This window comes from Eptesicus fuscus, chromosome 6, assembly GCF_027574615.1.
Source record: "Eptesicus fuscus isolate TK198812 chromosome 6, DD_ASM_mEF_20220401, whole genome shotgun sequence".
Taxonomy (NCBI): Eukaryota; Metazoa; Chordata; class Mammalia; order Chiroptera; family Vespertilionidae; genus Eptesicus; species Eptesicus fuscus.
Genome location: NC_072478.1, coordinates 22,373,351 through 22,385,367, shown reverse-complemented (window position 1 = coordinate 22,385,367; position 12,017 = coordinate 22,373,351). Strand labels below are relative to the sequence as shown.

Genomic DNA, 12,017 nt, shown 5'->3' with positions numbered 1-12,017 from the left:
TCCTGCAGTCAGCACTGGGTTGCCATGGTGACCCAGGGCTGGTGATCAGCCCTGCCTTTCTGATCAGGCCCTGTTGATAGGCCCATAGATGCTGACTGGCATAGAAATCAACCAATCAGAATTAAATATGGGTCAACTGTGAGGAGCCAATGGCTGCCTAGGAGGCAAAGCTTTTGATGCTGACTGGCATAGAAACTGACCAATCAGAACCAAATTGGCCGGCAGAGGAGGGCAATTGGGGGTGAGATCAGGCTGGCAGGGGAGGGCAGTGGGGGACCATCAGGCCAGCAGGGGAGGGCAGTTGAGGGGGACCAGGCTTGCAGGGGAGGGAAGTGGGGGTGACCAGGCCAGCAGGGGAAGGCTGTTGTGGGTGATCGTGCCAGCAGGGGAGCAGTTAGGTTTCATTAGGCCGGCAGGGGAGCAGTTAGGGAGTGATCAGGCAGACAGGCAGAAGTGGTTAGGGGCAATCAGGCAGGCAGGCAGGTGAGTGGTTAGGAGCCAGCAGTCCCGGATTGTGAGAGGGATGTCCAACTGCCAGCCTGATCTCACCCCCAAGATCATACCCCGAAGAGTCCCAGATTGGAGAGGGTGCAGGCTGGGCTTAGGGCCACCTCCTCTCCCCCCAGTGCATGAATTTCATGCACTAGGCATCTAGTCTATAATAATAAAAGTGTAATATATTAATTAGACCAGGTGTCCTTTCAGACAAAGCTGGGGCTGAGAGGGAAGCCCAGGTCCTGGGTGCTAGAGGGAAGCTGGTGCCAGCAGCCAGGAGAAGGAAGGCCTACTCTTGCATGAATTTCGTGCATTGGGCCTCTAGTTTTATATATTACAATCAGAAGAGAAGATCCAAGTGGGTTACATGAAATCCATTGGTAGCCAGTTGTTTCCGTAGTGTAGTGGTTATCACGTTCGCCTCACATGAAATCCATTGGTGATACATTAGGGGGTAAGAGCAGGTGGTTCCTGTAGTCTCCATCATGACGAACACAAGGGCCAGAATAGACTTAGTGTTGCTGCATCCACCTGCACCATGGAGACCATGAGATTTCAAGACTCACCCTACAAGATGATCTTTTCAGCCAAAGAGCTCCACTGACAAGGCACAAGGAGTTCCTTGTATGTATAGATTTTCCCCGTAGCCTTGGCATATGGCCCTAATGGAAAGAGTTACACACGGTTCAAGCAACTGCTCTGTGGGAGGGTCATTGAGAAGTTGCCACAGCTGGTCAACCAATGAGCTATAACTGGGCAATCAGATTCCTTCCTCCCACCCCTGTCCTTGGGATATATGTTCTGCCCACTGATGGAGAACTAAAGGCCATTTCAAGGACGGAGGTTTGAGAGAACAATGTGTTGCTAATGCCATCTGCCCAGGTGACCCAGTGAAGGCACAAGTCCAGGAAGTACAGACAGTCCCAAGCAAGATTTACCAAAGGTTCATTTTAAGACACATCATAATTAAATTGCCACAGATCAAAGACAAAGATCATCTTAGAGGCAGTAAGAGAAAGCCAGCTGGTTACATACAAGGGAAATCCCATAAAAGTGTCAGCTGGATTCTTAATAGCAACTTTGTAGGCCAGAAGGATTTGGCCTGGAATATTTTTATTGATGAGAGAGAGAGAGAGAGAGAGAGAGAGAGAGAGAGAGAGAGAGATGTGGGAGAAAAACATCAATGGGTTGCCTCCTACACCCATCTCAACCAGGGATGGAACCAGCAACATGGATATGTGCCCTGACAAGGTCTCAAACTGACAACCTTTCTGTGGGCAGGACAATGTCTAACCAACTTAGCCACATTGGCTAGGGTCAGCATGGAATATTCCTAGTAATGATAAGAAAGGACCTATAACCAAGATTACACTACCCAGTGACACTATAATTCAGACTTTAAAAAAACAAAAACAAAGCAGATAAAGACTTTCCCATACAAGAAAAAGCTAAATATGTTCAGTGTCATTAAACCAGTTTTACAAGAAAAGTTAGACATCCTTTAAAAAAAAGATAGAAAAAAATAAAAATATGAATAAAAAGTGGTAATAATGACATTCCTATTACTAATTACTTTTAAATGTAAATGTTTTGAATGCAACAATCAAAAGACATAGAATGGCTAAATGGATTTGTTTGTTTGTTTGTTTTAATATATTTTTAATATATTTTTTTACAGAGAGGAAGGGAGAGGGATAGAGAGCTAGAAACATGGATGGGAGAGAAATATAGATCAGCTGCCTCTTCCACACTCCCTACTGGGGATGTGCCCGCAACCAAGGTACATGCCCTCGACCGGAATTGAACCTGGGACCCCTGAGTCCACAGGCCGACGCTCTATCCACTGAACCAAACCGGTCAGGGCTAAATGGATTTTTTAAAAAACATATATTTTTTTCCTACTAGAGACCCACTTGAGATTGTAAGTAACACACACTACCTAAAAGTAAAAAAGATAAAAAAGGATATTTTATGCAACTGGAGATGAAAGAAAAGCTGGTCCAGTAATACTTATACCAGACAAAATAGATTTTACTACAAAGGTTATAACAAGAAAAAAAGAATGACATTTCATAATGATAAAGTGATCAATCCAACAAGAAAATATAACCCTTGGAAACTTCTAACATAGAAGCACCTAAATACTATAGAAAGTGAGTATTGGAGGGAGCAGCAAGGAGCATAAATTAAGATTCTGACAGTAGGACTGTATTAGTAAGGTACTTTAACATTCCATTGAAATCAATGGATAAATCACCCAGACAGAAAATCAACATGGAAACAGAGATCTCTAATAACACATTAGGTCCCATAGTTTTAATTGATTTACATAGAACATTTTACCCCAAAGCAATAGAATATACATCCTTTTCATTTGCATATGGAACATTGCTGGAGGCGAATTCCAGCAGGGTCATAATAAATTCAAGAAGTCCTCAAAAGGTTGAATGGTCTCTTTCAGCAGGGCTGAAAATCTGCATATTATTACCTGCTGCTGGGACAGCTGAAGGCAGTTCCCCAACCTGATGGTCCTTTATTGTTTACCAACCCTTACCTTTGATATGTATATCTGTTTTGCTATAGGGAAAAATGTGGGAATAAAATGCCATGGGTCGAGCCCTAGCTGGTTTGGCTCAGTGGATAGAGTGTCATCCTGCAGACTCAAGGGTCCCAGGTTCGATTCTGGTCAAGGGCATGTTTCTTGGTTGCGGGCATATCCCCCCAGTAGGGGGTGTGCAGGAAGCAGCTGATTGTTTCTCTCTCATCGATGTTTCTAACTCTCTCTCCCTCTCCCTTCCTCTCTATAAAAAATCAATAAAATATATTTTTTAAATGCCATGGGTCCAGAGATTCGGAGAGCTTAGTCGCTAGAACTAAGTTTCTGTCTGGCACCCCCAAAATGCCTCCCAAATTTATATTTCATGTCTAGTTTATTTAATTTATGTTGCAGCCCTTCTCCAGATTCTTGAACCCTTGTAGATGCAGAAAAGACCCCAGCAGAACATGTTCCAGGACACACCAGCTGTTGGGCCACAAAATAAGTCTCCATAAATTATGGAATTTGAAATCATATCAAAAATATTCACAAATCACAATGGGATAAAAGAATAAACCAATTACAAGAAAAAACTGAAAACCACAAACACATGAAAGCTAAATAGTACTCTACTAAACAATGTAGGGTTAACAAAGAGATCAAGGGAAAAAATTCAAAAGATACCTTAAGGCAAATGAAAATGAAAAGACAATGACCCCAAATCTATGGGACACAGCTAAAGCAGTTCTAATAGAAAAATTTATAGCACTATAGGCAAAGCTAATAAACAAGTAAATCTCAATTAAAAAATTTAACTTTAGAAGAAAAAAATCAAACCTTACACCTAAAGAAACTAGAAAAACAACAACAAATAAAGCCCAAATAAAGGATATAATAAAGAAAATGAGTAGCCCAGCCACTGTGACTCAATGTTTGAGCATCAACCCATGTACCAAGAGGACCCTGGTTCTATTCCTAATGTGGGCACATGCCAGGGTGTCCACGTTTCTAGGGCTTGAACCCCAGCAGGGGACATGCAGGAGGCAGCAGATCTATGTTTCTCTCCCTCTCTCTCCCTATCTCTTCCCCACTCTCTAAAATCAATAAAAACGTATTTTAAAAAATAAATAAGCAACAATAAAGTAGGATCTAAAAATATATAAAAGATCAATGAAAACAAAAGCTAGTTCTTTGAAAAAAATACACAAAATTAATAAAATTTTAACTGGGTTCATAAAAAAAAGGATAGGACCAAAATACATAAAATTAGAAATGAAAGAATTTAACTGACAATGACACCAGAGAAATCCAAAAACTTAGAAGACAATACTATGAATAATGATATGCCAACAAATTTGAAAATTTAGAAAAAAGGATAAATTCCAAAAAACATATAATCTTCCAAGACTGAGAAAGAACAGAAAATCTGAATAGACATATAATCCTATATAACTAGAGGCCTGGCACACAAAATTTGTGCACGGGTACAGTCCCTAGGCCTGGCCTGTGATCAGGACCATCTTCTCTAGCTGCCTGCAGGTGGCCCTCCCCCCCCCCCGCCAACACCCACCCCTGGTTCCCCGTTTGCCATTGGGTGATCAGTGCCTGACAGCCAGGGAAAGGGACCAAGAGGTGGGCGGTGTGCCTCATAGTAACTGGTCCAGCGGTCGTGGTCCTTCTGCTGTTAGGGTCAATTTGCATATTACCTTTATATAGGATAGAGGCCTGGTGTATGGGTGGGGGCCAGCTGGCCTGCCCTGAAGGGGGCCCAGGATTGGGGTGGGGCGGTCCCCACTAAGGGGTGGGGCTGCCAGGGCAGGGGCCTCAGGGTTTGCAGGCTGGCCACGCTCCCAATCAGGGTAGGGGTCCTTGCTGTGATGGGGCCTTCCTGGGCAAGGGGCCGTCAGTGTGCAGGCAAACCACACCCCCGATTGGGGTGGGGGTCCCCCCTGGGGGGCAGTGCTGGCCTGGGTGAGGGGCCTGGGGCAGTTTGCAGGCTGGCCATGCTCCCAGCTTTGTCAGGAAGGATGTCTGGAAGACGTCTGGTCTAATTAGCATGTTACCCTTTTATTAGTATAGATAAAGAGGTAATATGCAAATTGACCCTCACACCCTCAAGCAATTTGGCTGCCCCCATGTGGTCAAAGATGACCACCATAAGATGGCCGGCAGGGGAGGGCAGTTGGGGGTGACCAAGCGAGCAGGTGAGGGGAGTTGGGGGTGACCGGGCCTGCAGGGGAGGGCAGTTGGGGGTGACCAGGCCTGCAGGGAAGGGCAGTTGGGGGCGACCAGGCCTGCAGGGGAGGGCAGTTGGGGGTGACCAGGCCAGCAGGGGAGGGCAATTGGGGGTTAATGGGCCAGCAGAGGAGGGCAGTTGGGGGCAATTGGGATGGTAGGGGAGCAGTTAGGTGTAAATCAGGCTGGCAGGGGAGAGGTTAGGGGGTTATCAAGCTGGCAGGCAGGTGAGTGGTTGGGAGCCAGCAGTCCCAGGTTGTGAGAGGGATGTCCGTCTGCCAGTTTAGGCCCGATCCCTGTGGACATCCCCTGAGGGGTTCCAGATTGGAGAGAGTGCAGGCTGGGCTGAGGGTCAAACTGCCCCCCCTCGTGCACAGATTTTGTGCACCGGGCCTCTAATTGCTAATAAAATTGAATCCTTAACCGAAAACTCCCAACAAACAAAAACCCTGGACTGAATGGCTTCACAGGTAAATCTCACCAAGTTTGAAAAAAGAATTAATACCTATCCTTCTCAAACTATTCCATAAAATTCAAGAGAAAGAATGGCTGTCAAACTCTATTTATGAGGCCGGCATTACCCTGATTGCAAAATAGACAGGCCAATATCTCTGATAAACATAGATGCAAAAATCTTCAACAAAATATTAGCAGCCCTAACCAGTTTGGCTCAGTGGATAGAGCATCGGCCTGTGGACTCAAGGGTCCCAGGTTCGATTCCGGTCAAGGGCACGTACCTTGGTTGCTGGCACATACCCAGTAGGGAGTGTGTAGGAGGCAGCTGGTCGATGTTTCCCTCTCATTGATGTTTCTAACTCTCTATCCCTCTCCCTTCCTCCTGCAAAAAAAATCAATAAAATATATTTTAAAAAATATATATTAGCAAACCAATCCAGCAATAAGTTAACAAGATCATATGCCATGATCAAGTGGGATTTATTCCCCAGATGCAAGGTAGCTTCAACATTCTCAAATCAGTCACCTGATACACCACATGAACAGCAATAACAAATCATATAATCATATCAATGAATACAAAAAAAGCATTTGACAAAATTCAGCATTCATTTATGAATAAAATGAATTAACAGTGAAGTGAGGTTAGAGGGAACGTAGCAGAACCTAATCCTCCCGATTCCCACTGTCCTGTCTTTCTTTCTTTTCTCAGTCCCACCTCCCTACCTCAGCCCAGTACAACCTGTCAGGCTGGCCCTGACAGGCCTGCAGACTGAATTGTCCCAGGTTCGATTCTGGTCAAGGGCACATGCCTGAATTGCGGGCTCGGTCCAATGTGCAGGAGGCAGCCAATCAATGATTCCCTCTTATCATTGACTAGCGTTCCCGTTGCAGGAAAAATCCTGCAATAGGGTTTCCTGCTGCACTCTACCCCACCCTGCCTGCTCTCCTCCCTTGTCCCCCGCCCTGCGTTCTCCACCAGCCCCCCTGCTTTTCTAACTTCTCCGCCAGCCCGCTCTCCTTCCTTCTCCCCTGGCCCCGCCTCCACTCCTCCCTTCTCCCCCGGCCCGCCTTCTCCGCCAGCCTGCCTGCTTTTCCCTTCTCCCCCGGCCCCGCCTCCGCTCCTCCCTTCTCCCCCGGCCCCGCCTCCGCTCCTCCCTTCTCCCCCGTCCCCGCCTCCACTCCTCCCTTCTCCCCGGCCCCGCCCCTTCTCCCCCGGCCCCGCCTGCTCAACTTCCTTCTCCCCCGGCCCCACCTCCACTCCTCCCTTCTCCTCCCCCCAGCTTGCTTGCTTCTCTGCAGCTTTGCTCCCTTCTGAAGCTCTTGGCTTCTTTCTATGCTGTCTTGATATGCAAATTAGCCGCCATCTTTGTGGGGGTAATTTGCATATTCATCCTGATTGATTGGTGGGCGTGGCTTGGGCGTAGCAAAGGTGCGGTCAATTTGCACATTTGTCTATTATTAGATAGGATGTTTCTATCTCTCTCTTCTTCTCCCTTCCTCTCTGAAATCAATAAAAATAAATTTAAAAAATAATAGTAAAATAAAATATTTAGATGTTTATCATTTAACCCAGCAATGCTCCAAAGTCTTTACGTTACCAAAGACTTTGGAAAATTATGCACAGGCATATGAGGCTGGAGAAAAGGAATTGGGGGTGGGGGAGGAGGGAGCCGGCTCCTCAGTCTGTTTCTAGGCCTCTAGCCACTTGGATTTAAAACTGCCATATTTTCCCTTAGAGATAACATGCTAAGATTTGGGTGATAATGAGTTCAGCTTCTGATAGGAGCAGGACTCTTAAGTAAGTGCAGTTTTGCAGTAAAGAAAGGTGCTCTTTGGGAAGGGGGTGGTGTAAGAAGGTGCTGAGGTGAGAGAAGTTTTCAGAGCTGGGCTCGGGATCTAACGGCTCAGTGAGGGATCCCTTCGCTGCGTCATAGAGGGGCTGTGCAAGAAGACTAAAGTTGGGAACCAGAGGTGAGAGTACCAAGCCAGCCCAAGAAAGGAGAATATTTCTTATCTAGAGGAGGAGTCAGTCATAGAGGAAATAAGGCATTTAGGATCCATGGTAATGGCTCAGCTTTGTGGGGTGAGAGTGAAACCAAGGTAGGCGACTGCTGTTCTGGACAACTGGGTTTTATGGGGGGATGCCCGGTAGCCCCTGTTGGGCACTGAGCTACAACAAGAAAGGAGTCAATAAAAGGGGTCTCTACTAAGACGCAGTGTAGAGTGAGGTGGCTAATGGCTGTGAGACTAGTCTGTCAATGCCCATAATAGAGACTGAGGTGGGGACAAGGGTGCTAGTGAATTTGGAGAGGGCAGAATAAGTGGCCCCAGTCAATTAAAAGGAGATTGGCTTACCTGCTAACTCAATCATTCCCTGAGGCTCTGTCCTGGTGATATAAGTCTTCGGGGCCCTGTTGCAGCCTGGACAGCTTCAGTGTTGGGTGGCCAGTCCCAGGAGGTCTGGGAGCTCCATAGCAGATCCAGAGTGCAGCCTTGCTGAGGTTCGACCTGGCGGGGCCAGACTACAGTTTGTTTTTCAGTGGCCTTCCCTTCTGCACCTTGGGCAGGGCATTCATGTCTGCACATATGATCAGGAACGGGTTTCCAAGGCATAAAAATAACAAAAATTGCTTTTCTTACTAATATGATTTGTGCTTCTTACAATTTAGGTTTAGCATTAAGTTATTTTTTCTGCCATCTAAAGAAAAACGATTATCATTACCCAAGATAGAATTAACTTCTTATAATAACACTTAGCTTACCTGAAACACATTGTGTGCATATAGGGACACAGACAAGTGTTATTACAAGAGTCAAAAGTTAACAAAAAAAGTTATAAAGTAAAAATGTTACAGTAATCTAAGTTTAACTTATTAAAAATACTTTTTGCCAAACCAGCAGGGCTCAGTAATTGAGTTTTGACCTTTGAACCAGGCCATGGTTCCATTCCCTGGTCAGGGCACATGCTCAGGATGCGGGCTCAATCTCCAATGGGGAGCATGTTGGGGGCGGCCAATCAACGAGTCTCTCTCATCATTGATGATTCTCTCTCTCCCTCCCTGAAATCAATAAAAATATACATTTAATAAATTTATTTTAGCCTAAGTGCACAGTGTTTATAACGTCTATAGTAATGCCCTCTAGATCTTCACATTCACTCACCACTCACCTACAGCACCTTCCAGTCCTGCAAGCTCCATTCATGGTTAAGTGACCTTTCAAGGTATATCATTTATCTTTTATACCATATTTTTACTGTGCCTTTGCCATATTCAGATGTTTAAATATACAGGTTCCACTGTGCTACAATTTCTTTCTTTCAGTACTCAGCACAGTGACATGCTACATAGATTTATAGTCTAGTAATAGACTTCACTATACCATATAGTGTAGGTATGCAGTAAGCTATACCATTTAGGTTTGTGTAAGCCCACTCTATGATGTTTACACAAATACAAAATCACCTAATAGACACATACTTTTATTCACACATCATGAAAAGTAATTCAGAACTTTGAAAGAATACATTCAGCTACAAGTAAGCGGAAACCCCAGTCTTCCAGGTAGGAAAAATATGCTTACGCTCACATTTCTCACATGAAAGGACCAGGTCAAAGCAGCCAGTGGAGAAATTAACTCCCATATCCTTCTTTGTGACTACACAATTATAGATGTCACAAAGTGAATCAGGAACACACCAATTAGCTCTGTTGACAGTATAAGGTGTCTCCCATACAAATGAGATTTTATATAATCTAAAGAGGGAATTAGACATTATTCCAATACTAGAGGCCCAGTGCATGAAATTCGTGCACGGGGGTGTGTCCCTCAGCCCAGCCTGCACCCTCTCCAATCTGGGACCCCTCGCGGGATGTCCAACGGGCAGTCGGACATCCCTCTCACAATCCAATAGTACTGCCTCCCAACTGCTCGCCCCGTCTGCCTTCCTGATTGCCCCTAACTGCTTCTGCCTGCCAGCCTGATCACGCCATAAACACTCCCCTGCCAGCCTGATTGATGCCTAACTGCTCCCCTGCCAGCCTGTTTGCCCCCAACTGCCCTTCCCTGCAGGCCCGGTTACCCACAACTTCTCTCCTCTGCTGGCCTGATCACCCACATCTGCCCTACCTTGCAGACCTGGTCCCTCCCAACTGCCCTCCCCTGCTGGCCATCTTGTCCACATGGGGGCAGCCATCCTGTGTGTTGGAGTGATGGTCAATTTGCATATTATTTTATTAGACAGGATAAAAGTCTGAATCAGTTTCTGGTTTACAGCAAAATGCTAATCCTGGTGAATCATTGATGTGGGTGTTCTGAAAATATCAGTGAAAATCTACTTCTCTTTTTTAAAAAAAAGAATATAAAAGAGTTGTTGAAGTTCTGAGGATACTCTTGATTGGAAGTGGAAAATCCAGAAAATTATATAAAAGATGGTCTTTGAAACTCCTATGTATCTCTCTTCCTGAATGAAAATTAATAATCTGGTCAATAACATTATCCACAGGGGAACACCTCAGATCTAGATTTTTTTCCAATCACAGGTATTTCTTCTTAAATCAAAGTCTATTAAGCAAATATCCAGAAAAAAGTAAAACTCCAAATATTAAAATAATTCACATAAAACTATTTTATTGCATTGACTTTTTTTTTCAATTTTTTTAATTAAGGTATTATATGTGTACATATATATTATTGCATAGACTTGCCTTATTTAACTATTCCAACTGTTTATAAGCATAAAGCTCTTCTTATACTTGTCACCCAAAAGGGGAACTTTTGGTAGAGTATATATATTACAGGTATTGATACAAGACCAGTAGAAAAATCCCAATAAGCCTCTAATTGGGACTCCGAGCCCGGGCTATTTCTGGCGCGGCTCCAAGAAGGCATCCATATTTGCTACCAGCGGCGGTGGCGGCAAAGCCAGGCGGGTCCTCAGCGCCCAGCACCGTCGCTCCTAGCAGCCCGCAGCGCAAACCACAGGCCGGCGGCCGAGCTCGCGCATCTCAGCCACCGCTCCTCCGCCTGCTCAGTAGAGAAGGGAAGATGACTTCGAAGTCCAGCCAGCCCTTGGCCTCCAAGCAGGAAAAGGACGGCACTGAGAAGCGAGGGCGGGGCAGGCCGAGAAAGCATCCTCCGAAGGAGCCCAGCCAAGTGCCAACACCCGAGACCTGGTGTAGACCACAGGGGAGCAAAAACAAGGGCGCTGCCAAGACCCAGAAAACCACCACGACTCCAGGGAGGAAACCAAGGGGCAAACCCCAAAAACTGGAGGAGGAAGAAAGCATCTCGCAGGAGTCGTCCCAGGAGCAGTGACCGTGCCACCTGCAGACTGGACAGCTCAGCTCCTCCGGCCTCCACCACCCACTACGCCAGATGGGCCTGGTGGTCCGAGTAGGTAAGTTTTCCTTTGGTCTTGATTCCCAGCACCCTATCACCCCCACGTGCATTCCCCCAGCCTCCTGACAAAGCTGACAACCCACGCCTGCTCTATCCCTGCCCCCTGGGTGGTGGGGACAGTGCTGACTGGGCTCCTGGTTTAGGTCTCTTCCCCACTCTTACCTCTGGCTTCCCATTAGGGAGCTTGAGCCCCATCTCACTCTGACAAGCCCACTCCACTGTCCTGGCAGCAGCACCTGTGGCCATGGATAGGATTGTTTGGCCCCAAGATGACCCAACGAACCCGTGTCTCACCAGGTGTGGCTCACACCCACTTTCCTTTCTTCCATGAGGTGCCTAGCCCTGCACTAGGTTGACCAGCGCCCCCTGGGGCACAGGAGGGCTGTGAGCCCCTGACTCCATCTGCTTCCACTCTAGTCCTCCTGTTCCTCCTCCTCCTCCTCACATGAGGCACTAACAAGGAGTGAGTCTTGTCCCCCTCCACCCCCAACCCCCACAATTCTGGTTCCATCTTTCCTGTTCACAAACTACCTCTGGACAGTTGAGTTGTTTTTTGTTCCATGTTTCATTCTTAAGACATGTCATTGCTACTGCTACCAGCGCCAAATGTTCACCCTCACTGCCTCCTGTTCTGCCCACACTCCCCTCCAAGATGCTCTTGGGAAGGAGCCTGGGGCAAAGCAGACTGGGAATCAACTGCCCCAGCCCCAGGGAAGTTGGGGCTCTGCCCCTACGCTGCTGCAGCAGAGTGAGCAGGGGAGGGCCTGTGTTGACAGCGGGAGTGTAGGGCCACCTTCTCCCCCTGTTCTGCTAGGGAGGAGGTAGCCATTATATGTCCGAGCCTGGGCCCCTCCCTCTGGTTTCCTACTTGGAGTTACTTGAAAATATATCC

The 12,017-nt window shown here is 46.5% G+C and overlaps 1 protein-coding gene across 1 annotated transcript; it reads left to right on the top strand.

Annotated features, from left to right (window-relative positions):
• The first annotated feature begins 10,771 nt into the window (after positions 1-10,771).
• LOC103304561 (high mobility group protein HMG-I/HMG-Y-like) lies at positions 10,772-11,041 on the top strand. Its single transcript, XM_054718338.1, has one exon. The coding sequence runs from the start codon at positions 10,772-10,774 to the stop codon at positions 11,039-11,041; it is 270 nt and encodes an 89-aa protein (XP_054574313.1).
• Positions 11,042-12,017: the final 976 nt, after the last annotated feature.